The sequence below is a fragment of the Microtus pennsylvanicus genome, chromosome 6 (genome assembly GCF_037038515.1).
Source record: "Microtus pennsylvanicus isolate mMicPen1 chromosome 6, mMicPen1.hap1, whole genome shotgun sequence".
Classification (NCBI taxonomy): domain Eukaryota; kingdom Metazoa; phylum Chordata; class Mammalia; order Rodentia; family Cricetidae; genus Microtus; species Microtus pennsylvanicus.
Window position 1 is genome coordinate 41,099,894 of NC_134584.1, and position 27,963 is coordinate 41,127,856.

Genomic DNA, 27,963 nt, shown 5'->3' on the forward strand with positions numbered 1-27,963 from the left:
TGCCATCTCCACCACCCACATTTTCTGCAGACAGAAATGAAGAACTCAATAAGGAAATAATGGAGTATGTTGAACTGAAATTCAATTCACTCTGGTTCAATTCAAATAACACTCAAGTTCTTGGGTCTGAATGATATGTTCCAACCCAGTATGCCCTCTTGATGGGTAATTCTCCCTTAAGTGGCTTCTGAGAGTTAAAAGCAACAAACCAATAACTGCAAAAACACTCTATGAATCTATCTGTAAAGAAACATCTAAAGGGAAAAACCTATCTACTTGAAAATTTTTGAAGTTCGTTGTAGCACAAGGCAAGAAGTATGACATTTAGAGAAGCAATTATTGCAGTATGTTAAAAGCAATATAAATCAACACTCTAGGATCTCAAAGCCTCATCTGGCTGCTATTCACAGATGAGTGCCTTCTTACTAACACATAATGCTCCACTAGCCAAGAGATGAAAAACACAAACACAGGATGGGAAGTTTCACTGTGCACCATTTACATGACACCAGCTTGATTCACAGGCATAGGGCAGTGCACACAAAAATCTTACTATTCGTCAGTTTTCCTATGAGACACAAACAACATGCTTTGCTTGGGACTCTCATGAATTTGGCACTCAGAATTCTCAAGGCCAAAGACTCCACTATGGCTTATTATTTTATTTCCAGGGCAAAATCAGTCCTATCGTTTGCTGTATAAAAATGTAATTTTTAGTTTTCCTTAAACCATTCACTAGAAAAAGCATCTTTCTTAGTTTAAAGTACAGTACTTAAGAAAAACATAGGAATATTTCATTAGTAAAATATCTTAAAATTTTGAGTATTATTGATAACATACAATCTTCCATACTATATATAATAACAAGGGTATCTCAGTCTTCTTGCCAATTACTGTTAAAAGAGGGGTTAAAATTCAAGCCACTTTAGTACATTTCAATAAAAGCTATCATGAATGAAGTTCAGAACTGTAGGGGCACCAAGAGGATTGCATCTGGAGCCTGGAAGAAGAGAAAAACACCCCAACGTGTGTTGACTAAACTGAGATCTTAAACTGATTTCTCAGGCTAGAGTCAGAAGTACAAGCAATGAAGCTTCATGCTGTAGAGGAGGTAAAGCAGGGTGGGCTTCCCTGACCATCATGAGACAAAATGGTTGCTATAAAATAGACATAGCTCAAAAAAGTAGATGTATCTCAGGATAGACAGCACTCTGGAAATGAATGGACAGACAGGTAAAGATGCTAGAAGGACTTAGTCTGCTTCCTCTAGAGCAAACATTCCCTTATTATCATGTTTACCCTGATTTCCTCCTGGAAGAAAAATACAGCCTGGGCCATTTCCCTTTCAAGTCTCACATTCTCGAGTGTTCTTTACATTTGTAAGTTAATCCTGCCTCAACTTTCAAGGAACTTCTGGATTGTGGGTCTTGAATTTCATTTCTCAGGTATTGACAGAGGTTTTGTCCCGCCCAGTCCCACAGCCATTCAGTCCCAAAGAAACACACAGAGATCTACATTAATTATAAACTGGTTGGCCTGTTAGCTCAGGTTTCTTATTAACTAACTCTTACATCTTAAATTAACCTATAATTCTTGTCTGTACATGATTTGGTACCTTTTATCAGTGAGGCATTCTCATCTGGTTTCCTCTGCATCTGGGTGATGACTACAGACTGAGCCTTCCCTCTTCGCAAAATTCTCCTACTCTGGTTGCCCTGCCTATACTTCCTACCTGGCTACTGACAAATCAGTGTTTTATTAAACCAAAACAAGTGACAAATCTTTACAGGGTACAAGACCATTGTCCCACAGTACTCAGGAGGTTTCCTCACTCTCTGGTGGCCAAGCCTGATCTCCCTTCTTCCTATCTCTTAACCTCTCATATACATGCTACCTGTTTACAAGTTTTATTTGATATCTACTGTAAAAAGTATTACAGCCAGTGGTTACCCACCCACTGGAGCATGGCCTCTTATACTATTTATGCTGATGTAGAGGATGCATCCAGCCTCTTTTTCTGGCTTCTCTGTTCTGGTTGCAGATTTCGGTTTCTGATCTCCATTCCAGCAGAGGATTCTGATTTGTGAGTCTATCCCTAAATAAATAACCATCTATTCCTCAATTCTGAGCTAGTGTGGAATTTCTTTTAAGCATCCTTCTTAAGATATCCAGTGTTTATGTCTCCACATTTAGTCATCAGCTCATGAGCATGTGTTGAGTACCTGCTACGTGCTAAGCACTGTCTTGAGTTCTGTTAAGAAGTAATGATCAAAGCCGGGCGGTGGTGGCGCACGCCTTTAATCCCAGCACTCGGGAGGCAGAGGCAGGCGGATCTCTGTGAGTTCGAGGCCAGCCTGGTCTACAAGAGCTAGTTCCAGGACAGGAACCAAAAAAAGCTATGGAGAAACCCTGTCTCGAAAAATCCAAAAAAAAAAAAATAGTAATGATCAACTCAGACAAAAAAAAAAAATCCCTAGTTCTTCTGGAACACACAGAGCCTTGAAAATGTAATCATCTACAGGGATAACTCTGTTATGCATTTCAGTTGTGTCCTCTAAATGTCTAAAACTATCTTGGCACAACTAGTCTGTTTATAAGCATTTAGCTTGATTCAATGAAACATTTGTCAGTAAATTTGTTCACCTTGGAAAAGAATAATGAGGCAGACAGAAGAGAGAAGTTGTAGAATTACTCTATAGTTCAGTTAAACTGTGATGATATGAGTAGCAACTCTTCACTGTGGTTCTGGATGGGATATGGGCAAGAAAGCTAAAGGAGAGGAATAGAGTGGCAATCTGGAAATGTGCCTTATGATAACCATTTTGTTTCTTTGCTTAAGTTAGTGGGATCATTAGCATGAGGAAGTTTATATGCACTTACCTTTATAATTTTCAGTTGTCTTCCATTTGACTCTCAATTTGAAGATGTTTAAAATGAAGAAATGTTCCTCTATCTCCTGCTTGTCTCTTCATCTGCCCTTCTACATGCTCCTATGTCAGAGGATACTGAAACCTTGGCTTTCACCAATGGGTTCAAAGACTCGGATTCAGATGGAGTTCGACCAACCAAGTTAAAGAAGGCAGGTGATGTGACAGTTGGGGCCTTGCTTTCCCTCCTGACTCTTTCTTCAGCAGAGCATTCTCTGGCTCCAATGAACTCTCTTTTCCTGGATGATGGCCTTCTGGTTAAAGCTCTCACTGGCCCCTTTCTGCTTCTAGAGCCAGGACACAGCTTCTCCTGTCATTTCCCATTAGCACTTCCTATGGCTCAGTAGTAGTTCCTTTTAAAACATTGTATCAACTACCCAGTCTGATCGTGCTTTTTTTTTCTATCTACATCAAAAACAGTCTTATTTATCTTTGATTTTGTGAAGGTAAAGTGTAGCGTAAGGTAAACCCAGAGAAGATATTGGGGTTCAACCTGAAGGTCAGAAAAGCAAAACAACCTGCTACTGGCTCTTACCTCTACCTCAGTCTGTAAGGGCAATCCTGCCTCCAGGAGTCTCAGAATGAGAATGTATGTGAGAGCTGTCTCATTCCATCCTATATTCTTCTCTAGTGCTGGAATTAAAGGCATACACTACTATCACCCGGTTTCTATGACAAACTAGTGTGGCTACTGGGATGAAAGGTGTGTGTCACCACTGCCTCATCTGTATGGCTAACTAGTGGGGTTGTTATACTCTGATATTCAGGCAAACTTTATTTATTAAAATACAAATGAAATATCACTAATATAAGCTAGAGTATGTTAAGTATTTAGCACCTTAAGTACTAGACAAATTTAAATACAGCCATCTAGTGTTTCTTTGGGGTTTCCTTAAGTCATTGTACTAAGCAACAATAATATAATCTGTGTGTTATGCAATTTCTAACAGTTTGATTAATGTCTCCTTCAAAGGTGCTTTATAATTATAAAGAAATTTTGTTTATATAAAAGGTCATTTTTATATAAAACCAAGAAATTGTGTCTTCCAAAAGTCACATCAGAATAAAACGAAGTGTACTTCAGCTGTAATTAAAGTTGCAGCTAGAACCATTACACTGTCAACTGTAATGAGCTGCTTTTCCTTCTCAGCAACACGCTTATTCCTGGCTAAGAAAACTACACGGACAGAAAGAAGAGAAATGTGTTGTTAGACCATATCCATTTGAATAGATAGCGTGTGTGGACAAAATGTTAATTGCAGCAATTATTTCAGAAATGATTGTTAATATTTTGAGCTCCAGTTTCTTATAAATCTTGTCAGAAGTGAAGCGTGTTAGCTTTTCCTTCACTATTATAAAATACTTATTATAAAATGAAAATACATATACAGCTTTAAAGAGGAAAGATTTGTTTTAGCCCATGGTTATCAGTTTCTTCTGGTGTTAAGCCCACATTAAAGCAGGAACATTGTGGAAGGGTTGGGTGGCAGTGAGCAAATTACCATGGTAGCCAAGAAGAAAAGAGGAAGAGAAAAGGGTCAGGGCCGAGTCAAGGCGGATCCTTCAAAGACTCCTCAGTAACCTACTTCCTCTTCCTCCTAATGGCACACTGATAAGGCTGGTGTCCCCATAATCTAGTATCTCTCAATAACATCGCCAGTGGGGAATGACCACTCAACACCTTAGTTCCTTTGGGAGACGCTTCAAGTCCAATTCATAACATTCCGTCTCTGTCCCAAGAAAGCTTGGTAATATACAAGGCATTTAGTGTTTAACTCCAAAGCTTTAATGCACTTGAGCATTCCAACAGTGTTCAAAGTTCAAGACAGACTTTCTTCCAGGACTTAAGACATCTATAGTATTTAAGAAAGTTGTAGACTTTCACAATATAATAGCATGGAATAAACATTTCTATTCCAATCTTGGCTCAGGATCTTTGTGGCTTAGCTTAGCATAGGAAGCACGGATCTACCTGTAATTAGATGAATGACTCACACTGCTCAGGAACTGCCAAGCATGTGGGGAGTGCCCAGCGTACACCATTTCCTAGCTGGCCAATATGTGGGTGCTTATGAAATTAAAAAGGAAATAAAAGTTCATTCTTGCCAAATTTGTCAATAGCGGACTCTCTGATTATCTTAACATGTGGGCACTTAGGTTAAGTTTAATTCAATGTAACTTGGGTTCTATAACTGAATTAATGTATAAATCCATAATAAATTGAAAACGTCTCCAGCCCTTATTTGAAGGAGATGGTGCTATATTTCAACAACTCTTGTTTCTCACCCAGCAAAGGAAAGCTCATTTGCAGACCCCATATTCTTCAAGTTATGTTTTTTGAGGCTTGATCCAGTGATTGGTGATTGCACAATTTTAAAGCAAATGTATGGCCAAGCTGTGAGAAAGCACATGTCAAACACAAGAGAGCAATGGTTAAAACTATGTATATTGAAATAGAACATTGACCTGAAGCCCCGTGGGTTATAGGCTAGTGTTGATTGGATTATTAATTAGTGTGACATTAGATGAGGCATAATTCATCTTTGGGCCTTACTTTAAATTCAAACCTAGAAAGAGGAACTGACCATCAATCATTGTGTTCCTTTGAAGTTCTTCTACACCACCCCTTCTGCTTCGGCGATTGAATGACCTGCTAAATCTACTCCTCCACAGTATAGCTCCAACTGAGTTCTGCTTCACAAACACCTGTAAGGCCATTGCTAGCCAAGCAGACTGTCAGGCAGCTCAGTGTGCAATGCTGTGTTACCTCTGATACTGATGTGCATGGTAGTTGTCTCTTGACTCTTTGGATGTAAGTTTCCTTGGGGATGAGATTGATTTTCCTCTTTGAAGTGTTTTGTTGCTTTATTTTATGGGTGTTTTTGCTGCAGGTATGTCCATGTACCACTGATGTGCCTGGTACCTGTGGAGGCCAAAAAAGGACAATGAATCCCCTGGAACTGGGTTACAGATGGTTGTGAGCCACCTTATGAATGCTGGGAATTGAACTTGGTTGTTCTGAAAGAACAGTTAGTGTTTTTAATTTATGAGCCATCTCCCTGTCCCTGACTCTACACCTTAAATTATAAGTGGTAAGCCTAAAAAGTTTGAAGACCATTGTTAATAGACAATTAACAATTTGTTAATATAATTTGTTATATTAACAAATCACAGTATACTTGCAGAAAAGTATATCCCTCCTAATAGTCTCAGCATGCTCAGCTGGTCATTGTTGATTTTAGGAATCTAATTAGTTATCTTTATAGATTAAAAGATAAGTTTGCTTATTCAGACCCAGGCCAGCTGGCCTTCGTGAGTTCCCGATAGAACATCCCCATTGTCTCAGTGTGTGGGTGTACCCCTCGCGGTCCTGAGTTCCTTGCTCGTGCTCCCTCTCCTTCTGCGTCCTGATTTGGACCTTGAGATTTCTGTCCGGTGCTCCAATGTGGGTCTCTGTCTCTGTCTCATTTCATCGCCTGATGAAGGTTAATATTCAGGAGGACTATATATTTGTCTTTGGATTCATCTTCTTATTTAGCTTCTCTAGGAACGTGAATTATAAGCTCAATGTCCTTTATTTATGGCTAGAAACCAAATATGAGTGAGTACATCCCATGTTCCTCTTTTTAAAACCGGACTAGCTGAACATAGCGGACTACTGAGAACTCAAGAACAATGGCAGTGGGTTTTTGATCCTACTGCACGTACTGGCTTTGGGGGAGCCTAGGCAGTTTGGATGCTCACCTTACTAGACCTGGATAGAGGTGGGCGGTCCTTGGGCTTCCCACAGGTCAGGGAACCCTGATTGCTCTTCGAGCTGATGATGGAGGGGGACTTGATCGGGGGAGGGAGAGGGAAATGGGAGGTGGTGGCGGGGAGGAGGCAGAAATCCTTAAATAAATAAATTAAAAAAAAGGTAAGTTTGCCTTATCCTACCACACTTCTCCCTAATGTACCATTCTCTTGTTTTTGTTAATTTTATAGATTTTCAGAACAGTATCATCCATCAAGAATCATGCTTGTTACCAGGACTTGGTTCTGATGGGTAAGCTTAGATTAGAATATAAATAGCCCAACCCTAAGTTCTATCCTGCTGAAGTCATGGGACTTGTCTGTCATAGGTACTCTGGGTAGGTGTCAGCTGCGTGCTGTTCCTTCTTCCTGCATCAAAACTATGCTGTGGCAAGTCTTCTGAAATATTCTGCATGGAACTGCTCTGCCCGCAGAGACAGGCTATTGAGTTGCATATCTTTCATCAGATGAAAAGCCCATTGGAAAGCTTAACATCTAAAGTTCACACTGGTAAGTCAGATCTTAACAAAACTTTCCCCAAATTTATAATAGCATTGTGAGGGCAATGGTTTTTAAAGATAACAATAAATCTTTGGTGGAGGCTACTCAAGAACAAATAAAGATGTAGGTCATACAATGCTCCTCCAAGGATAGTGATCTAAAACCTACCGAATAAATCCTTGGTGTAAAATGTGGGCATTGGTGTTTGGTATACCTCTGTTTTTCTTATAACGCTTATTGTTCACTGTTTTATATGGGCTAGAAATATAGTACATGGCTTTTTAGCAAAAAAATCCACATTTGGTAAAATATTCCTTAGAATATCTTTAGTAGATCAAATGGATTAACATTTGATTAACATTAACATAGCAAAAGGTCACTTCCTTTTGTCACTGTGACCAAATACTTGACAAAAAGCAACTTGAGGGGAAGGTTCATGTTGACTCACAGAAAGAGGAAATATATCTATTGGGGTAGTTAAGGCATGGGTTTGGCCAGGGAAGAAGGGCCAGGATCTTTCTCCTTTCTCTTTCTTTTCTCCTTTCAATTTTTGTTCAGTTCAGGAAATCAACCATGGGTGATACTGCTCCCTTTCACAGTGGGTCTTCCTCTTCTTTGGTCAAGCCTGTCTGTCAACACCCTTTACAGACACACCCACTCAAGTTGGAAATTAAAATCAACCAATTACAAAATTTTCAAATTTTAAAAAATGTATTAAAAGTTCTAATTAAACCTATATTTTCAAAATAATATTATAGTCACATCCTTGATCTCAATCAAGAACAACAAGACCCAAGTCATGAAAAAACTTGCAACAAATTGTCTAATTTGATATTTTCCACTATTAACTTTTATGAGAAAAACTAGATTGAGAACCTGGGTTTCAAATTAGCTAACTCTGAACTTTAAAACCTGAACCAATCATCCCATGTCTTTAAGCAAAATACATGTTCTCTCTTGATGGTGAAATGAGGTTCTAACATCACCTTTCAACATGGTTGACAATTAAATGAAATAATCTAGACACAGTTCCTGCCAAGGCATTGGTATTTTTAAAAGGGTGGCAGTTTTGAATAGTGTCTATGTTATGGAAAGAAATCAACATCGTTTTATATTCACTTGAAGGGCATCTCTTTTTTACAAGTCATTTTGCTTATATTGATTATGTATAATGTTGGAAACTTCATGAGCAGGAATGAGTTAAAATAATTTTCCTTTTAATTTCAAAGAAATCAATAGTGCCATGGGGATATTTAACTTCTTCTAAAGAGAACCTGAGAGAATCAATAGCATTTCATGGCTTGGTTATAAGGTTAGAATCAAAGTCCAGACAGACAGAAGTAATTGTGCCCAGGACTAAAAAATCTGCCATTCAGTTGGGCATGGGCTGTGGATTTGAGCCAGGGATTTTCTCTGAGGGAGGCAGCAAATGCTAAGGAGGTGTATTTGTCATTTGTCGTCCTTACAAATGACACAGCGAATACTATTAAGCTTTAGGATAGAAAAATTTCAGAATCTGAGTACTGATGTCAGAAGAGCACAAAGAAAAGTGTATCTAAGGCAAACTGTAAGTGTTCTTATCCCCTTCATCCCTCTAGGTGCCTATGTGGTCCTTGGAGACTTACCCGCTAATATGGTGAGGTGCTCATTTCACACACTGTTATTATCGAGTGGTCTCTTTCCTTCTGTTAACTTTTTTCAGACTTGTGTTTTTAAGGTTTCTTTGTTTTCTATGCATGTGTGTGCATCTTTGTGTGCATGTCTGTGCACCAGGTGCATAAAGGTGATAACAGAGCTCAGAAGAAAGTACTAGATCCCCTGGAAATACAGCTACAGATTGTTGTGAGAGCCAGATGTGGGTCCTAGGAACCAAACACCGTTCCTTTGGAAGGGCACAAAGAACAAAGAAAGGTACATACTGAACCTTTTCTCCAGCCCCCTTAACATATTTAGTACTGACTCATAACCTCAGACTCAAACGTAAGAGGAAAAGGCTTTCTCCTTTATGTCATTCTTAACAAGAACCACTATGTTCTAACTTTGAGTAATTTCTTGATTATAAGGCTTTAGTGACTGTTAAATTATGAAGATCTCCAGGAATGGCACAAATGTTAGAAGAGTGGAAACAGTACATTTATTATTATAGTCACTCCAATGTCCTAGCTGTCCCATCAATGACCATTTTTCTCTTTTTGCTACTTAAAACTTCTTGACTTTTCTGCAGGGCACAGTTATACCTAGACTATAGACATTTCTAACTTACCTTGCAACAAGGGTTGTAATGAGATTGACAGAATAAATGTCAGAATATAAGTGCTGGAGTGTACATAAAGGTTTGGGCATTGTTCTTCAGGTTTCATTTCATTCTTGACTAGACTATAGACATAAGAGCTGGAGCTCCAGCAGCCATTTGGTACCCCAGCATAAACCTTGTATATAACATCTTGATTTCAAGCAAAAGCAAAGTGCTTTGACTTTAAAAAGATGCTCAGCTCCGGCTCACTATGTTTTCCTTTAGCAGACTCCTGGCAGAATTAACTTCCCAAAGATCTTTAGTGGTTCTAGGTTTTTTAATCTCAATTATAATGGTTCCTTTCACAAAGAAATGGTGATCTCAATTAGCAAGCTCTGATCTCAGCACCCACACCATGTGTGTGTATGTGTGTGTGCGTGTTATATACATAATAAATAAATTCTAGAAAGAGATATTTATATATGTCTTAAGTTTTCAGAAGTCCTTCTGGTAACTATCTGTCATGATTGAACATTGATAATTTCCATTTATTTTGTTATTAGGTGTGGTGGTTTGAATGAGAATGGCCTTCATAAGCTCATGTGTGTGAATGCTTAGTTTCCAGTTAGTGGAACTGTTTGAGAAGGATTGAAAGAGTTAGGTGTGGCCTTTTTGGAGTAGATGTGGTCTTATTGGAGGAAGTCTTTCATGTGGGCTTTGAGGTTTCAAAAATCTGTGCATGACCAGATAAGGTGTTTTTCTCTTTCTACTGACTGCAGATCAGTGTAAATGGAGGTTTCTTTGTCCTGCCCCATCCTGTAGTCATTTTTAAACAATCAATCAGAGGTTTAATATTAATTACAAAACGCTCAGCCAAATAACTCAGGCTTATTACTAACTAGTTCTTACTTTTAAATTAACCCATTTCTATTAATCTAAGTATTGTCAAGTGGTTGTGGCTTTACAAATGGTCTAGTAAATCTTGCTGCTTCTGTGACTGACTGGCATCTCCCGTGACTCTGCCTTCTTCTCCCTGTATTCAGTTTGGCTTCCCACCTAGTTATATTCTGCCTCACTATAGGCCATAGTAGCATTTATTTTCAACCAATGAGAGCAGCATATATTCACAACAAACATAAGGGTTTATCTGCCTTTCTGCCTAATCAAAAAGGAAAGTTTTTAACTTTAACATAGTAAGAATACAGACAACAAAACAGTTATCAAGAATTGTAGTTACTGTATCTAGCCTATCTGTATTTGAGAAAATTAAAGAAAATATTTAATTATCTATCCTAACTTGGTGAGGTTAAAGTTCTGTATCTAATTTATCTTTTTATCATAACTAAGAAAAACTAATCATAACTCTCAGTCAACTCCATCAAAGATCCTAGAAGGAAATAATATCACCTTAGTAAGCAGGAAGTACAAGCAAGTGACTTCCAAAAGATGTAAGAAATGATAGAAACAACTGGATGCCTGAACAGTCATCCAAGGTTGTCTGTAACATTGGGGCATCGGTCTGTAGTCTGTAGGCCTAGCATATCTGACAGACTTTCCTGCATAGCGGGGAATTTTGAAGGACTGTCCTACCTTCCTACCTTGTCTTGGCAAAAGTCAGCAGTGGTCATTCACTGTCATGAAAAGTCTAAGTTATTAAAACATTTTAAAAAGCTATATTTTGTAGGTCGTTGAAATGTTTAAAGATTGTCTATCTGAAATATATCATTGTATATCTAGAAAACCTAACTAATGTGACTGTAAGTTTGAATGTTGTAGATGACTAATTGTATTTGTGTAAATTTGTATTTCTTAATTAGTCATTACATTTTAAATTCAGATTATAAGCACAGTATCTTACACAAGAAATATCCACATAGTATAACAAAATTAACCTTAAATTTATGTTAATAAACTAATCTCCATACCAATGTAAAATATTTTGAGATTAACACTTGTTTTTTGGATTAAAGTAGATTCCATAATCTACCATTTTCCCATTATTTATGTATCATGTCCCCATTTCCCCTTCAAAAAGATATTGGTTGTTATAAATAACAATGTGTCTAGAACCTTTTTAAAGCTTTTTTAAGTCTTATGTGGGTTCATGCCTCATAACAGGTACCATATATAAACAGTGATTTCTCTGTCCCACCCCATCCTGCAGCCACTTTTAAGTAATCACTCAGAGACTAACCAGTTCTTCCTTTTGAATGAACCCATTTCTATTCATCTAAGCAATGCCACATGGCCGTGACTTCACCTGTGGACTACTATATCTTTCTGCTCCTGTGGCTGACTGGCATCTCCCCTACCTCCACCCTTCTTTCTCCCTGTCTTCAGTTTGGCTTTCCCACAAAGCTATATTCAGCCAAAGTGACATTATTATCAACCAATGAGAGCAACATATATTTATAGAGAATATATTCATACATCATACAGAAGGGTTATCCCACAGCAGATCAAAATGTAAAGCTTTCAGCCACTGTTCCAACACAATGTCTGTCTTCTTTCTGCCCTGATAATCATGGACTAACCCTATGAAATTGTAAGCAAGTCACCAGTTAAATACTATATATATATATATATATATATATATATATATATATATGAATTGCATTGGTCATGGTGTCTCTTCATAGCAATGAAGCAGTGACTAAATTGAAAATTTTTCATTATATATTATTATTTTTTGTTTGTTTAGTGTGTGTGTGTTTGAGGGGGGGTTTCAAGCCCCCCCAAACTGCATGTGAAAGTCCTAGGATAACTTGATAACTTGCTGGAGCATGTTCTCTCCATCCATTCTGTGTGTCACAAGGATTTAACTCAAACCCTCAGGCTTGGCAGGAGACATCTTTACCCACTGGCCCCATCTTCAGTTTTTAAGTTAAATTACTCTAGTTATCACATAACTCATCTAAGAGGTAATTCTTTTTAAATGTTCTTTTGAGTTGTTATAAAAATATTCATTTAGGTGATACCACACTGTATTCTCACGTATCAGGGATCAGAAGACGGATTTCAAAGGTAAAAAGTTAAGGACACTAGCGGTTTTACCATATCAGGTATACACTGCATCATTATTGCCACACTGGGAGTTTAGATGGAAATTCTGAGGTTTGTGCTTTTGAAAAAAATCTTCCATATAAATCCTTTTAAAGCAGTGTTGCTCGAATTACAGAAAAGGAATTACTTATTACTTGTATAAGACCTTCTGCTGATGGTGTTGGAAATGTGGGTCCCCCGTAGAATCTCTGGCATAGGGCCTGAGAATACGAAGGCTAATTTTTAGCCCTCAAAAAAATGTTTCCAGCACATTTAAGCTCTAGAACGTCCTTTCTGCTGATCTATCTAATGGTATGAACTTCAAAGCTGATTCAAATTAACCTTTGCCTGACTGCTTGAGATTATCATGAGGGTTTCTTCTTTTGCTCTGCCTCTAGTGTCAGTTCAGAGACTTGAAAGCCATGTTATGAACCGGTCCAGGAAGAGAGCGATTGCGATATAAAGGAAGAGAACTGCACGTTAGAGAAAAAGATCGGCTAACTTAATTGAGCTCTCCCATCTCATTCCGTGAAGGCGCTCCTGGGCTCTGGTGATGAATGTGTTCATTTTGTATGATTTGCTTTGGGTAAATAACCCAGTGCCCTATCAGCTCTGTAGCCCTCAGGTGGTGTGTATGCCAGGAGGGCTCCGGGAGTGGCTGCCCGACGCAGGCGCCCCTGGCACTTCCTAGGAGACTCACAGCCCTTTCTCTGCAGCTGTCATTAGAAGACTACTGGGCCCCTCTCTGAAAGAAGAAAGCCACCCATCCGAGCCCGCTGTCCCTTCCATTCCTTATTCGCTCTCCGCAAACCGCTCCTCCTTCCTAGTCTTTCCATTGTGCTCTCTCGCCTGCACAAGACCTTCGCCTCCTTTGTAGTGAGTGGGGAGATTTACTTGAGGCTCTCCGAACCTCCGGTTGCAATGGAGCTGTATGGAAAGGTAAATAGAAAGGGGTGCCTTTGAGTGCTCAGCCAGAAATATGGGTTTTGTGTACTTTGAGGTGTGTGTGTGCGTGCGTGCATTCGTTTGCGGTTGCTTGATTGAAGATCTATTCAATGCGGTTGTGCCGATGAACCGCTTTTCTTATATGCGTGACATCCATCGTCGTTTTCCCGCGTGATTGTTGAATAAAACTGTAAAACTAGTCCACTCCGGATATGCATAAACTTTTTGGGTTTAGGATAGAGGTAAGGTAAATGCCCGTTTGCATTGGAAATTAGAACAAAGTGCAGCGTTTCCTAGCCAGAAAGATACAGTCTGGCTTCCAAACGCGATATTGAGAAGAGGAGGTTCTGGTTTGGGATGACCTGGTGTCTCTTTTGCCGATGCTCTGAGGAAATGGTCTGGCAGGCTGAGAGCGGTAACAACCGGTGTAAAATTGGAAAGGAGAAGGGAGGCTCCGCTGCCAAGAGCCGCTGTAGAGACTAGCCCAGGGGAAGCGTGCACGATCTCTGGGAGTTGTAGTTCACAGTTTTCCCGTTTGCACAGATGCCTCTAAAGATTAGACTACAACTCCCAGAAGCGCAAAGGGTTCTGGCCAGTACGCCTGTGCCGAGTCAGGAGCGGACAGCTCCGGTGCTGATGTTGGAGCGGGCTTCAGAGCCCCACGCGTTTGGAGTGTTGCCGGGAGCGCGCGGGCTGTGCACGCTTGACCAGACGCCCGGAGCAGCGCTGTCCTAGCAAGAGAGAAAGGACATTTGCCTACAATGAGACACGAGGCGCCCATGCAGGTGGGTCTACAAAGAAAGAGTGGTCTCGGGAGAAATAGAGAGAGGGTTTCTCCAGTCGCTCAGGGGATGTCTTCATGAAAGATAGGTAGGATTGTTCAGTATCTTTTCGGGTTTAAGGAGACTGAGTGTGGAAAATGAAAACCCGACCTAACAAAGTCAGGACAGACCATCTCTTGTTGGATTTGATGTCCTTCGCTTCCTAGGTTCGTGATAGTGGTGTAAACTGGAGATTTTTCAATCACATAAATTAAGTGAGATTCGTTAAGAAAGAAGCAGTGTGTTTCCCAAGTCCTCCTTTTTGTGTGTGTGTGTGTATATATATATATATATTAAAATCAGAGTCCCAGTATCAAAGGAAAAGAGAAAACACATTTACTCTTTTATCTCAGAGCCCTACTATCCTTGGCATATGTCTACTTAACTGAGTAGCTCCGTGCCAAGGACTCTCTTTCCGCCAGCATTCCAGTGTAAGGTAGCCATTCCCTGTACTCTCGGATTCCCCATTTTAATCACATCCTTGGGTTTACTCTTCTCAGAAAGGAAAAGTATCCTGTTGGAGCTACTCACAACTTATGCCTTTAAGTAAAGACCAATGTTGTTTCTCCTCTCTGTGCACAGCTGGTTAAAGCTAGACATAAGTCTATGTTCATTAACTAAGCAGAGTGAGCTCGTTGCATAACAGAAAGGCGTTTTTATGAATGGGTTGAGAGGAGAAGAGATCACTCCATTTGGAAAGTGTTGCCTCCCTTCCGAACCCAAACTCAGTTGCATACTATTGGCAAACTCAGGGGCATAAATATTTGACAACCCAGTCTCAAACATTTCCCATGCTTTCTTCACAAATTAAGGGCTTTATACATCTGCTTTGATTTACTTTTTGTTTATTTTGTTACATATGCTAAGGTATCCTATCTGGAAATTTAGATGAAGGTATTATAGAATTTAATTATTTGCTGGAGTATTATATAATGGAAGACCTCAAATTACCTTAAGAGTTATTGAAAAACTTAATTCAGGCCCAGGAATAGTAAGTAGAACCTTTGTGTGGCATCTGATGTTTCTGTTTGTGACTTAGCTTTTTATTATAGACCCGATGCAAAATGAGTGTGGACAGACAATAAAGACTGTTGCAATCAAGATATAATAGCTTATGATAATTTCCCTTACTGGAGATGTTGCTAAGAGCCAACTAACTGATTTAATCATATTTGATGATAGGTAAATATTGGCAGGTGTCTTTAAAACTGGGTTATCACTCTTTTCTTTGTATACATTTATATCAAAATATTATGTGCTGACCCCTAAACTTATAGTTTTCCAAAATTGAAAAATAAAAAATAATCATGTAAATTAGAATTTAAAGTTGACTCCAACTGATTTCTGTCGAATGACATATAAAATAGCCATTGTATATTGATTTTATTTTTCTGTATCGCTTAGACTATCCAAAAAGGTAATTAAATGTTGCAGATTCTATTAAATTAATGCTTTAGAACATATTTTAAATTATTGTGTATATATCCATCAGATATGTGCTAGGTCTTGTAAAGCTGAACTTCAATGAAAACTCTAATGGCGAATTATTGTAAAAATTAGGTACTATGAAATCAATTTTCTGAGAGATACAGATGCTTTCCTATTTGTGATGTTTTTCAATTCACTGAGTTATATTTTTGGAATTTTAAATATAACGTTCCCAAAGCCAGTGTGAATTTATCCATTTTAAGAATTTAGATTTGTTAAAAGTATATTTAATTCAAGCACACACCTTGATTCATTTTAATAGATTGTTGCTAAAGTGATTTCTATCATTTTCAGATTTTTAAAATTGTATAGTAATTAATAGTATAAACATAATTTAGATTGTTTTAAAGCAGCAACTATTCTTTCAGGATCCCCTTTTCTAAACTAGAATCAAATTCCATGTGACTTTGAAACACAAAGATGCAGCATTAGAAATAGTGGATATTCCTTTTTTTCATTTCAAAGATTAAGCTGTGCAATCACTTGAAACAAATGTCTGAAATATTTCTTTACTTACACTTACGAAGGATGAGTCACAAGGGAAGGCTCACTTTATATTTTCCTAATCTCATATATATATTGCCTTTTTTTGGAGCATTTAGTTCCGTTGCTGATTTGAAACAAAATGTGCTTTTGCTTTATTGGCTAGCTTCCTAAATACTATGATTTTTTTTCCTGAAATAAAATTCTTTGGAAAAAATACACAATATCTATCATAAAGCATTTGATGTTCTTATATAGATGGCTTTGTGTTGAGTTCATTTGGAATTGTCTTTGATCCTAGAATATTTTCCACAGCATTTTTCTCCACAGAGAAAATAAGAAATTTCTTGTTTCTTGGAGTGACTACTATCACAATAATAAGTAATGACTACCTTACTTAATTAGTTAATTAAGGATAGCATTTGGTAAGCATGGCCAGTTGAGAGCATTAATGTGGATGGTAGTCATTTAGTCTTTTTATTCAACATATCGATAAATCCTGGAGGTCGAATGACATGGGGAACAGTAATGTTCATGATTGAGGGCAAGACTTTGAGAAAAATTTAATACAGGAGCTGACTAAAAAATAACTCCAGTCCACTCAGTGCTTGCCTGCGTCAACCACAGAGCTTTGCATTCAGATGTCACCATCCCTGTATATATGTATAAACCCTCATATGCATGGCTATATTTGAGCCAAATATTTACAAATAAGTTTTAAAATTGTACAAGTCACCATTACCTATTTAAAAGCAAGGCAACTGGACTTTATTAATATCAGATAACGTCTCTAATATGAAAGTGTTAAAATTCTGCCAGATTGATTCTATCTAGAAAGCTCATACCCTCTCTTCTATTATTCTGGTTTCTCCAGAAGGTATAAATGTATGGTGTGAAGGATAAGAATTCTGTTGAGAAAAACATTACTCATTCATTTGGTTGAGAAGAAAGAAAAATATGTTCGTTCTATTTTATGTTTATAAAATAAGTTTACATAAACTAAATATTTGTGAAAGGCCATTGTGTTAAAAGTGTCCTACTATCTATCTTTCTTGTAATTTCCTGTAGTTTCATTTTCTTTCTTATAGGACTAAAGTGAGATCCATTGTCTCTCACGTTTAAAATTTATCTTAGTTCTCAGTTTTATCTGATAAAAGCAGAACTTTCTTATAAATAAGCGAACTTCAAACAAAAATGCATGCTGAAGAACTGGAACAGACTGGAAAAAACTGGCTAAAGATAAGCCACAGTAAGAAAACAATGTACACATAGGCCAGAGATGATTCCGAGGTGATCATAACAAGACAGTGTTCAATACAAGCCTGTTATACATAAGCCAAGTGATAGTTATTGTCCAGATATTACTGTTGTATTGGCAATGGAAAGGCTGTGACATTCCTGCATTTTATTATGTGTGTCTGACTATTTTCATCCTCTGCAATGGACAGTTAGTTCGTATCCTTCACAGATTTCTTGCTGATGCTGGTGAGACAGTCTTCCCTATTTCTTTTTTTACTCATTCCTTGAGTATCATCTGTTCAAATATAGGGAGCAAAGAGAATTATCATAAAGAGATAATAAACTTTGGTACTACAAGGATGGGTTCCCATTTCTAAGTTCAAGAACTTAGATTTATTATTTAGTTATTATTATTAGTCATTTCTCAGATGAGAACTGAGAGTTGCACTAATTTATGAGTATAGATATAAGTATTTAGAGGGGAGTTTGATAGTATGTCTATTTAGAAAAATAGTTCTAGACTCCCTTGTAGGGCCTCTGAGCTCCCTAAATGCAGGTTCATGGCCTGGTGAACAGTACTAGTCATAAGTTACCTTCAGTGGAATAAGCCTGAAAGCCAAAAAAGGAAGGAAGGAAGGAAGGAAGGAAGGAAGGAAAGAAGGAAGGAAGGAAGGAAGGAAGGAAGGAAGGAAGGAAGGAAGGAAGGAAGGAAAAAAAGAAAGAAATGGTTACCTCGGTAACATTTATGCCATTATTACACCCAGAGGCTTATCTTGCCCAACCAGTTTTGTGGCTTGTAGAACTTGAAGTTTTATAAAATTGGTAATGACTTTTCTCCTCCAGTAGCCTAAAAAGCATCTTCAAGTATAATCAAAGCTAACAAGCAGGGGGAACTTTCCAGTCAGTACTAGCTTGATTCCTCTAAGTCCTGTGACTTAAGTTTGGTGTCCCCAGCAACAGTGGTCTTGTCACCAAGTTCTTGTAGACAGGGAAGAACAATGCCTATCACCTGCTTTGTTCCAAGGCTTTCTGAGACCACCCATATATTATCACTGTGAACCTCAGGAATGACCCAGATCTCACTTTGTAACCCAGACAAGCCTTGAGCTTGTAACAGTTCTTTATCAGCTTTCCAATGCTGGCATTACAGATCATGGTTTTGGCTTTGCTTGTTATTCTTACTGCATAGTTCTCAGAATTATCGATGTTAGCTTAGAACAGCCTACTGCCTTCAGTTTTTTTTCTCTTGTTTTGTGTTTTATTGATTTTGGCTTTTTAAAAAAACTCATGTTTCTTATACTTACTTTAGTAGAAATTTAGCTTTTTAGGGTAGAACTTACATCACTGATTTCGATTATTTCTCTTCTGCTGGTAAATATAAGCATTTAAAATGATAAAACTTCCTCTAAGGATTTACTCTGAGCTGACTCACAAGTTTCTGAATGCATTACTTGATTGTATATTATTTCAAATTCTTTGTTCATTTTTTTAGAGTGTCTTAATACTTGGATTTACAAATGTCTTTAATTTCCATAGGTTTATATATTTTCTGGATCTTGCATTGGTATTGACGATTCATTAAATTTTACTTATATCACATTTAGAGAATATGTTCTTTAAGATTTCAATCTTTTGAGAAACATAAGCCTATTTTTAGAGCAATATGAAATCTAATATTGACCATTTTGTATTTATGTGGGCTACAGTTGTAAAATGTAGTCTAAATGTTAGTGTGGTCATCAGTAGTGTTATGAAGATTTTCTACATCTTCACTGAGTTTAAATATACTTATTATAGCAGTCGTTGATATATAGATTTTCTAAACTTGAAATACTGTTATTAATGATTTGCCCTTTTTGATTTTGGTTTTAGCGTTCATATATTCTGAATCTAAATTACTAAATAGACACACATTTCTTGTTGTTGTGTCCTCCTGAAGAATGTCTTGATTTGTTTCTGTCCAATATCCTTCTTTATTTATGGTAATATATCTTATCTTACTGTTTATCGTTAATGTAGATGTTGTTGCTTTTCTGGTACTTATATGCTATGCATGTATTTTCATACTGTTGCTTTCAACTTTTATGCTTTTATGCTTACATGTCATATGATTGGTATCTGTTGGGCCTCACATTTGTATCTAGTTTGAAAAATATCTGCCTCTTATTTATAATTTTGAATCATTTCATATATTGTGATGATTTATGTTGTTGGATTTAAAGAAATATTTTGCTATTTGTCTTATACTTTGTTTTTCTGTTCCTCTGATATTCCTTTTTTTTAACCATCATTTTACTTAAAGTTCTTATGTATTTCGATTCCTTTGTATGTGTTTTTTTTTTAATGTGGTCCTTTTTACTTTTTTAGTCTTTATTCAAAAGACTATACAATACAAAGCTAAACAATCAGCTTTGACTTTGTATAATATCCCCAAATACAGTATAGTGAATTTTCATGATATGGTTTCATATATATTACACTTGCACTTATTATAATTTTAGCTTTAAACATGTAATTTTTTTCATTAAACACACACACACTTCCTTGTCACCTATTCACCATGTCTAGTATTCCTCCCATTGATCTGAATGTCTATGTGGTATTATTTTCTTTGAACTTTCTTTAGTTTTACGTATAGTATGGACTCTGTCAGCACATTTGATCAGGCTTTTTTTTTTATATGATGTGGGGTTTTTTGGGGGGTATTTTTTCCTGAATTTTTGAATGGGAGTTTTTAATTCCTATCAAATTTTGTGTTTATTTTTTTTCCTTCCAGTGCTGAATTTCTTTGCATTATTTCATTGTCTACTGACTCCATTATGTTGTGAAACCATCTTCTCTTCTTATTGTTGTGATTATATATATATATATATATATATATATATATATATATATATATATATATATAATGCCATGTTTTCTTTGGTTTGAATTGAATATATTTCTATTTAGCTTTGATACGCATATATTTTTCCATTGTAATTTGTCAACTTAAAGGATTGAAGTGACCTCATCAGAAATGGAGATTTATGCATTACAACAAGTTAGAGAATATTTAGTCATTGTATCTTTATATATATTTTTATAGCATCATTCTACTCCTTGTTCTTCTAAGCCTTCAGCTACATGTTAGACTTTTGATACTGACCCAGCAGCTGCAGAGATTCTGCTTATTTTCATTTTCATTTTTTTCTTTGTTGCATTGTATGATTTCTACGGATTCATCTTCAAGTTTAGTGACTCCTCTGTGATCTATAGTGTTTGTTAATTTCAATACAGGAGTCATTCATTTCAGTCATTGGATTGTTCGATCAAGGCTCACAATTGGCTCCATTTAAACTAGAAACATGTTATGTTATGAACTAAAGACAAATGAACATTCTTGGGTTGAGAGATTAGAGTATTAGAAGAGTTTAATAAGACTCATTTGTAGTATTGTTCAGAAAGACCAAGAAGAATTGTGATTGAGTTTCTTATAGAAAATTTTTTATAGAAATGTAAACAATAACCTTACCACTTTTATTATACTTCATAAATTTTGATTGTGAATATTGATGTTTTATTAAATCTGACTCACTGTCTGATAGATAACGGCCTTCTTACCCATGTTTTCAAGTTTCAATTCTATTTCCCTGATGGAGGAAGGTCATTGGTTAAATTAAAAGAAACTGCTTTGGCCCATCTCATTGGTTAGGAGATAAGTGGGAGGAGTAAACAGAACAGAATGCCGGGAGGAAGAGGAAGTGAGGTCAGACTCCACAGCTCTCCTCTCGGGAGCAGACGCCTTCAGAGAGACGCCATGCTATCTGCTCCAGGGAAGACGCACACCATGCCCCAGCTCCGACCCAGGATGGACTTAGGCTAGAATCTTCCCGGTAAGCGCACCTAGGGGCGCTACACAGATGATTAGAAATGGGCCAGAGCAGTGTTTAAAAGAATACAGTGTCCGTGTAATTATTTGGGGCATAAGCTAGCTGGGCAGGGCAGGCGGCTTGGGGTGTTGGGGACTCAACCCGGCCGCTGCCCCATATTACTACAAATGACGCCCAGACGTGTGGCTAACTAAATCCACTTAAAAAACCTGAGAAGGCTTAAAAATAAGGGAGAGAGCATTTAACACAGATTTTTGCTGTTTGTTCGTGGCGTGCTGTAGAGAGATTTCCTGATTCAGCAACAGCAGCAGAAAAAACGCTGTGTCATTTCAAAGCGTGGCTTCCTGGGGCTGTGCCGCCAGTGCAAACTCTGGCTTTATGTTTGTGTTCCCGCTTGAGTTGGGAAGGAGAGTGCTCTGAGACCTTGACGATGACTCAGAGCTCCCCGCCTGCTCCTGGGCAGAAGGCAGAATCAGGCTTAGGCAGGCGGAAGAGCATGGCGGATTCCTGCCGCCATACAGGGACGTGTTTTCAGACTGCGCAGTGCTCTGCGTGTCAGATTTGGATGTAACTTGGATGAAAAGAATTTCTGTGCTGCACGCTCAGTCTCAGAATTAAAGTGCTGAGTGCCGCTCCTACCTGGTAGCCCCAAGAGGCTTCCTGACTCAGCTTTAGCTGCAAAACCCTGCGGCTCATTAAGAGGTCCTACCACGAAACACTTAAACAGTGTTGACGAAAAGCTGAACGCATGCTTTTCGGTTTTCAGCCATAGCAGGAAAAAAGCTGCCGTTTAAAAATGCCGGCTTTCTGGGCCATCCTGCCAGGGCAAACTCTGACTGTTTGAGGCAGGAGGGCCGGCTACAGAGAGAGGACTTGAGTGTTGTCTGTTGTAGTTCGCTGGCTGGCAGGGACCTTGAAATGCTATAAACATGGCTACAGCCAATACCTCAGCCATGAGGCTGGAAAGCTAAGGATCCAGCCGGCAAAGCCACGCCTTTAGTCCTACTGATATTGCTCAGTAAATTAAAGGCTCTTGTGGTCAGAAACAGAGAGAGATACAGTAAAGAGAGATTCAAAGACAGAGAAAATTTCTGAATGGTTTAAAGCGTGTTAAAAATATATGCAAGCTGAAAGTTGAAGTTCTTAAAGCAAAAAACAAAAAGGAAGAGAGTTGTTGTGTGTACACACCTTTAATCCCAACACTTGGGAGGCAGAGGGAGATAGACCTCTGTGACTTCAAGGTGTGGTAGCACACGCCTTTAATCCCAGTGCCTAAAAGGCAGAGACAAACAGATCTCTGTGAGTTCAAGGTGTAGTAGCAAACACCTTTAATCCCAATGCCTGGGAGGCAGAGACAGGCAGATCTCTGAGAGTTCGAAGACAGCCTGGTCCACAGATATACGCTCAAAAAGCAAAAAATTAACTTAGGAATGTCTCAGCTTAGATTCTTAAGCGCCTAGTGATTTAAAGGCGCAAATCAAAAGTGCTCCTGGATAGTAAAAAATTGCAGATTCACAATAGGACAGATTCAGACCGCTAAACGAGTCACACTGTTGGATGAATGTACGTAGGCTTGGGAGAGAGAAGAAAAAGAATATAGAGAATAAAGTTAATGGTTTAAAAAAAAAGGTAAAGTCTTTAAAGAGACAGAGTACAGATAGTTAAGAGATTAAAAGAAATAAAGAAAAATAAGCCGCGTAAAGATGAAAAATTCACAGAGAGTCTGGATTATGTACATTGTGTTTTCTTTAAAATTTTTGACTGTGAAGGAGCTAAGTACAGAGAGACATTTCATTACATGGGCTGTCAAGCTAAACCAGAATGGATATAAGGGTATTACGATTTCAGAATTTGGGTCTAAGGATATGATGCTTTGGAGAGAGTCTTCTTTTGTTTTCACAGAGGATGAGACTCTATGGATTTCTTCAATTCTGATTTGGTATGATGGACCACGTCCTCCTGAAGGGTTGCTGTGAACATCTTCAGAAAATTGCTTCGCTCAACTGCCAACTGAGATGAACCTGGCACACAGGTTATACCATGAAAGACCTAATTAACGACGCCCCCATTCAGCAGGAAGCAGTTTGGAGAGAAAAAACTGCGCCCATGTTCCCAAATATTGTTTATAAATGTTCTTTTACATTTAAAGGGGGAAATGATATAGGTATGAATAATTTGCATTGATAGAGATTTAAGGTCAATTTTGTTATATGTATAAATGTTTCTGATGTAACTTTTACTTGATAACTGTTTGTTATATGTAATTTTGCTATGTTAAAGTTAAAGCCTTTTTTTTTGTTTAAACCGAAAAAGGGGAAATGATGGAGGAAGGTCATTGGTTAAATTAAAAGAAACTGCTTTGGCCCATCTCATTGGTTAGGAGATAAGTGGGAGGAGTAAACAGAACAGAATGCCGGGAGGAAGAGGAAGTGAGGTCAGACTCCACAGCTCTCCTCTCGGGAGCAGACGCCTTCAGAGAGACGCCATGCTATCTGCTCCAGGGAAGACGCACACCATGCCCCAGCTCCGACCCAGGATGGACTTAGGCTAGAATCTTCCCGGTAAGCGCACCTAGGGGCGCTACACAGATGATTAGAAATGGGCCAGAGCAGTGTTTAAAAGAATACAGTGTCCGTGTAATTATTTGGGGCATAAGCTAGCTGGGCAGGGCAGGCGGCTTGGGGTGTTGGGGACTCAACCCGGCCGCTGCCCCATATTACTACATTTCCCCATAAAATTTATAGGATATTCAAATAACTTAGTATTTAGAAATGCCAGTAAATTTGCATAGTTACTGTGATAAGCCCCAGTGACATTCAAATGCTGCTGTAGAGCGAACACACCAATTTTGGTTCTTAATGAGATTAAAGCTGTCTCCCATCTTCAGAACCAGAATTTATTTCATTGTTCTGAAGTTTTACAAAATACACATACATTTGTGATGAACACTTGTGACCTTCTGGATTTTATTGATGATATAAGTCAAAAAGCAGTAGAGAAAGTAAAAGTAAAAGAGAAAGTAAAATTTTAAACTAAATGGTCTTAGAAATTCTTCCTAATTAATTCCCCACTTCAGAAGTTGAGGCACAAAGACCACCTTCCCTGACCCCACCTCTGTAGGCAGAGGGTGCTGCTCATTTGTTTCCCAGCCACCCAGATACAAAATAATCACACAGAAACTGTATTATTACAACATTGCTTGGCCTATTAGCTCAAGCTTCCTATTGGCTAACTCTTATATCTTAAATTAACCCATTTTTATTAATCTGTGTATCGCTATGTGGTTGTGGCCTACCAGTAAGGTTCTGACTGGCATCTAGCATCTGCCTCCTGTAGCGGCTACATGGCTTCTCCTTGACACTGCCTACTCTTTTCTCCTCTATCTGCCTGGAAGCCCTATTCTGCCCTGCAATAGGCCCAAAGCAGCTTCTTTATTAACCAGTTATATTCATAGTATACAGAGGGGAAATCCCACACCACTCCTTTCCTTGAAGCCAGGGCTTTAAAGCCAGTCTGGGCAACATATCAAACTCTCTCAAAAAATAAGAAAAATAAAACTAAAGAAGCAAAGGAAGAAAAAAGAAAAGAAGGAAGGAGTGAGAAAATAAAAGAGAAAAGAAAAATTCCCGAATTACTGCCATCAGGAGAATTCTTCTGCATATACATAGTCCCCCAGTGCCACTGCCCTCATCCTAAATACCCTCCCATCCTGTGGTTTACTTCCAACACACAAGGTAGATTAGCCTTTAAACTTAGGGCTGGCACTTCCTAGGTAAATCTTATGTCTACAACTAAATATTCACAATTACGTTAAAGGCTCTCTATATTCACGATGCCTTTATTGCTTCAGATTTAGAATCATATAACTTTATTTGTAGCAGTCACCTGTACCATGCTTTCTTTTAAGGCAGCCTGTAGAACACACAACCCTGTTGGCATGGCTCCTTACAGCTCTGGGCTGCAGAGCGTGTGGTAGGCTAATAGGCCGAGCAGCCCTGTGAAGTTTAAACTCTCTTTCTGACTGCGGCTCAGTTGAATATCCTAAATCCTGATCCAGAACTTAAGCTGGCTCATGACAAAATATCAAAGGACCTTGTTAATGAAGGGAACCTGCAGACATGCTGGAGTGGCATTTCCTAGAAAGCTAGTAACTGGTGCAAGGACTTTATTTGTAGGGATGTCAGTGCCAAAATTAAACAACAACAACATCCACAACCTAATTGCCATCCTATTAGGGTGTTGGACGCCATTCATTGTTAAAGAACTTCTTGTTAAACTGATAGACTTTGAGCCAACTTTACGTTTGACGGCCAATGCTAGGCGAGGTTTGCCAGAACATGAATGCTAGGCAAGGCTTACCAGAACGTGAAAAGTGCTGCACAGCTCCCAGGGGGGAGGTGGCGTTGCCTGTTTGCAAACTCTCCCTACAAGTCATCAGTATTCCCTGGATGTGTCATTGTGATCAGAAACACCTAAGTCTGTTGGTTTAGAGAATATGAAGTTCAGTAAGTGCACTCTCCTGCTGTGTAGAAGGGTAGTCTGTTCTCACATCCCATTTCCCCGCTGTGGTTCAGCTGGGCATCCCTCCTCCATGCTGTTTCCCCTGGCTTCAGACCATCAGCATCATCTTAGGTGTCTTCGATGAGCTCAAGTGCTGTGTTTTGGTTTTGGCAGTCCACTCCTCGCTGGAGCTGCTTCTGTACTCCTCCTTCTAGAATTGTTATATTTTCTGTTGCTACAGCAAAAGACCTGGTGCTAGAAACTTTATTAAAACATGGTGTATTGAGCTCACATTTTAGAGGTCCAAATACATGGTGTCGGCCTTTGTAAGCCCTCTAGGGAGGGTCTTCTAGCTGCATCATGAAATGCGGGATGACATCACGATGTGAATACATGTAAGAGCCAGAGGTCACTGGGTGAGATAGGAAACCAGAGCGATTCAGGGGCCAGGTTTGCTTTGGCTGCAACAACACGCTGTTGTGGAAATTCACCCAGGTCCCTTGATGATTCACGTTGCTCTCATCTGAGAATAGTGTTCCCAGGGAGCTGTCTTGTACTAACGAGGTCCCACTGCTAAAGTTTCTACTACCTCAGACGGAGAACCAAGCTTCCGTCACAGAAACACCGTCACTGACTTCATTGGGTTTCACAAGCGAAGATGTAATAAATATTAACCAGCTTTGATGGGAAACAAACTGTCTAGCCTAGCATTTTCAGGAAAACGTGCGGCAGTGATGCCAATATTTTGTATATACCTATCCAGTACATTAGCCACTGGGTGTGTGTGCATGGGTTTATACGCTTGAAATGTGGCTAGTGTAATTAAGAAACTACATTTTAAATTCTGTTTAATTTTAGTATAGTTTCAACTGCCATATGTGCTTAGTGGCTAGCACGTTGACTGGGAGAGCATTTGCCAAATAATTCATAGCATCAGAAAGGTGCTGAAGCAAATGGACTCATGACTCAAAAATGCCTTTTTTTCCCTCTCCTGAGTCAATGGTACTTTGAAGTGAAACAATGATGCTTTGGTAGATATTAAAATTATCACAAAGATGAGGAATTATAATCATCTACCCTAAGACACTTAAAAACAAGAAACCAATCTCTATTCTATACTGAGTTACAGATATGATTTATAAGTATATTATCCATTCCTTCCACGAGCATCCTGGATAGGTATTGTGTCATTTTCTCTTTATGTGAAAAGGAAAATTATAGCATATCAATTAGGTAAACCCACAAAGCACATTGTATGCATGAACAGATTTCTCAGACAGTAAAACAAGTATATAATGAAGAAAACTAAAAATAAAATCAACTTCACACAGTTGGTAATTAACAGAATCAATGCCTCACCCTAGGTAGCCCATGTGTCTGTCCAGAAATGCCTTCCACATGCCCTTCTGGATTCCTGTGCCTATCCCTGTCTCCAGAAAATAGGTCAGAGGTCAGGAATGTGTTCCATGGCACCAATTGCCTGGTTTGAACCCTGCTTCTATGACTTACCATCTGTATAAACTTGAGTACACTGTCTCATATTTCTGAAGCTCAATTTTCTCATTTTAGTAGGAATAAAGTACCCACCTCATGTTATGAGGATTAAATAAGTGAACAATGCCTGCTACATTTTGAGCCATATGAATTGATCAGTATTATTCATTTTAAGGAGGCTGACATTTATGTGGGGATGAAGACATGATATGATGTTATTAGATAAAATAGAGATGTGCTTGGAATTTTTTCTAGACTAACAATTCACATGTTCAGGAATAAGCCCCGCTCAGCCAGGTTGGAGTCCTCCTAACTGAGCGTACAAAGCTTCAGAGCTTGCATGCCCTGCCAGTTCCCCCTGTCTTGGCTTTTTCATGTTACTTTGTGAGATGTTTCCTTTGGTGTCTTTGATTGCTTGTGAATGCTGAGCAGTGACAAGCACCAGCACAGCTGGAAAGAGCTGTAAGATTTGCTGCTCTGTCTTCCAGCTGGGAATTATTGCCATGGATACCAGTATCAGAGGGGGATTGGGGAGCGTGCTCTATTTGCCTCCTGAGTCTCTGACATCTGTTTCTGGCAAGGGCAATACTGAGTGTGCTGCTAGCTTCGTATCAAATGGGACACTG

The 27,963-nt window shown here is 38.6% G+C and overlaps 1 protein-coding gene across 2 annotated transcripts in view; it reads left to right on the forward strand.

Moving 5' to 3' along the window:
- The first annotated feature begins 12,897 nt into the window (after positions 1-12,897).
- The window catches only part of Rab3c (RAB3C, member RAS oncogene family), a 193,068-nt gene continuing 178,002 nt past the window's right edge, over positions 12,898-27,963 (forward strand). Inside the window, exon 1 of one of the 2 annotated variants that reach the window (XM_075976080.1) lies at positions 12,898-13,434. In XM_075976080.1, the coding sequence (XP_075832195.1) occupies positions 13,417-13,434 (18 nt within the window). In that variant the 5' untranslated portion in view covers positions 12,898-13,416. Of the gene's footprint in view, positions 13,435-14,012; positions 14,226-27,963 lie in introns of those variants that run through there. The other variant, XM_075976079.1, reaches the window with a different exon arrangement.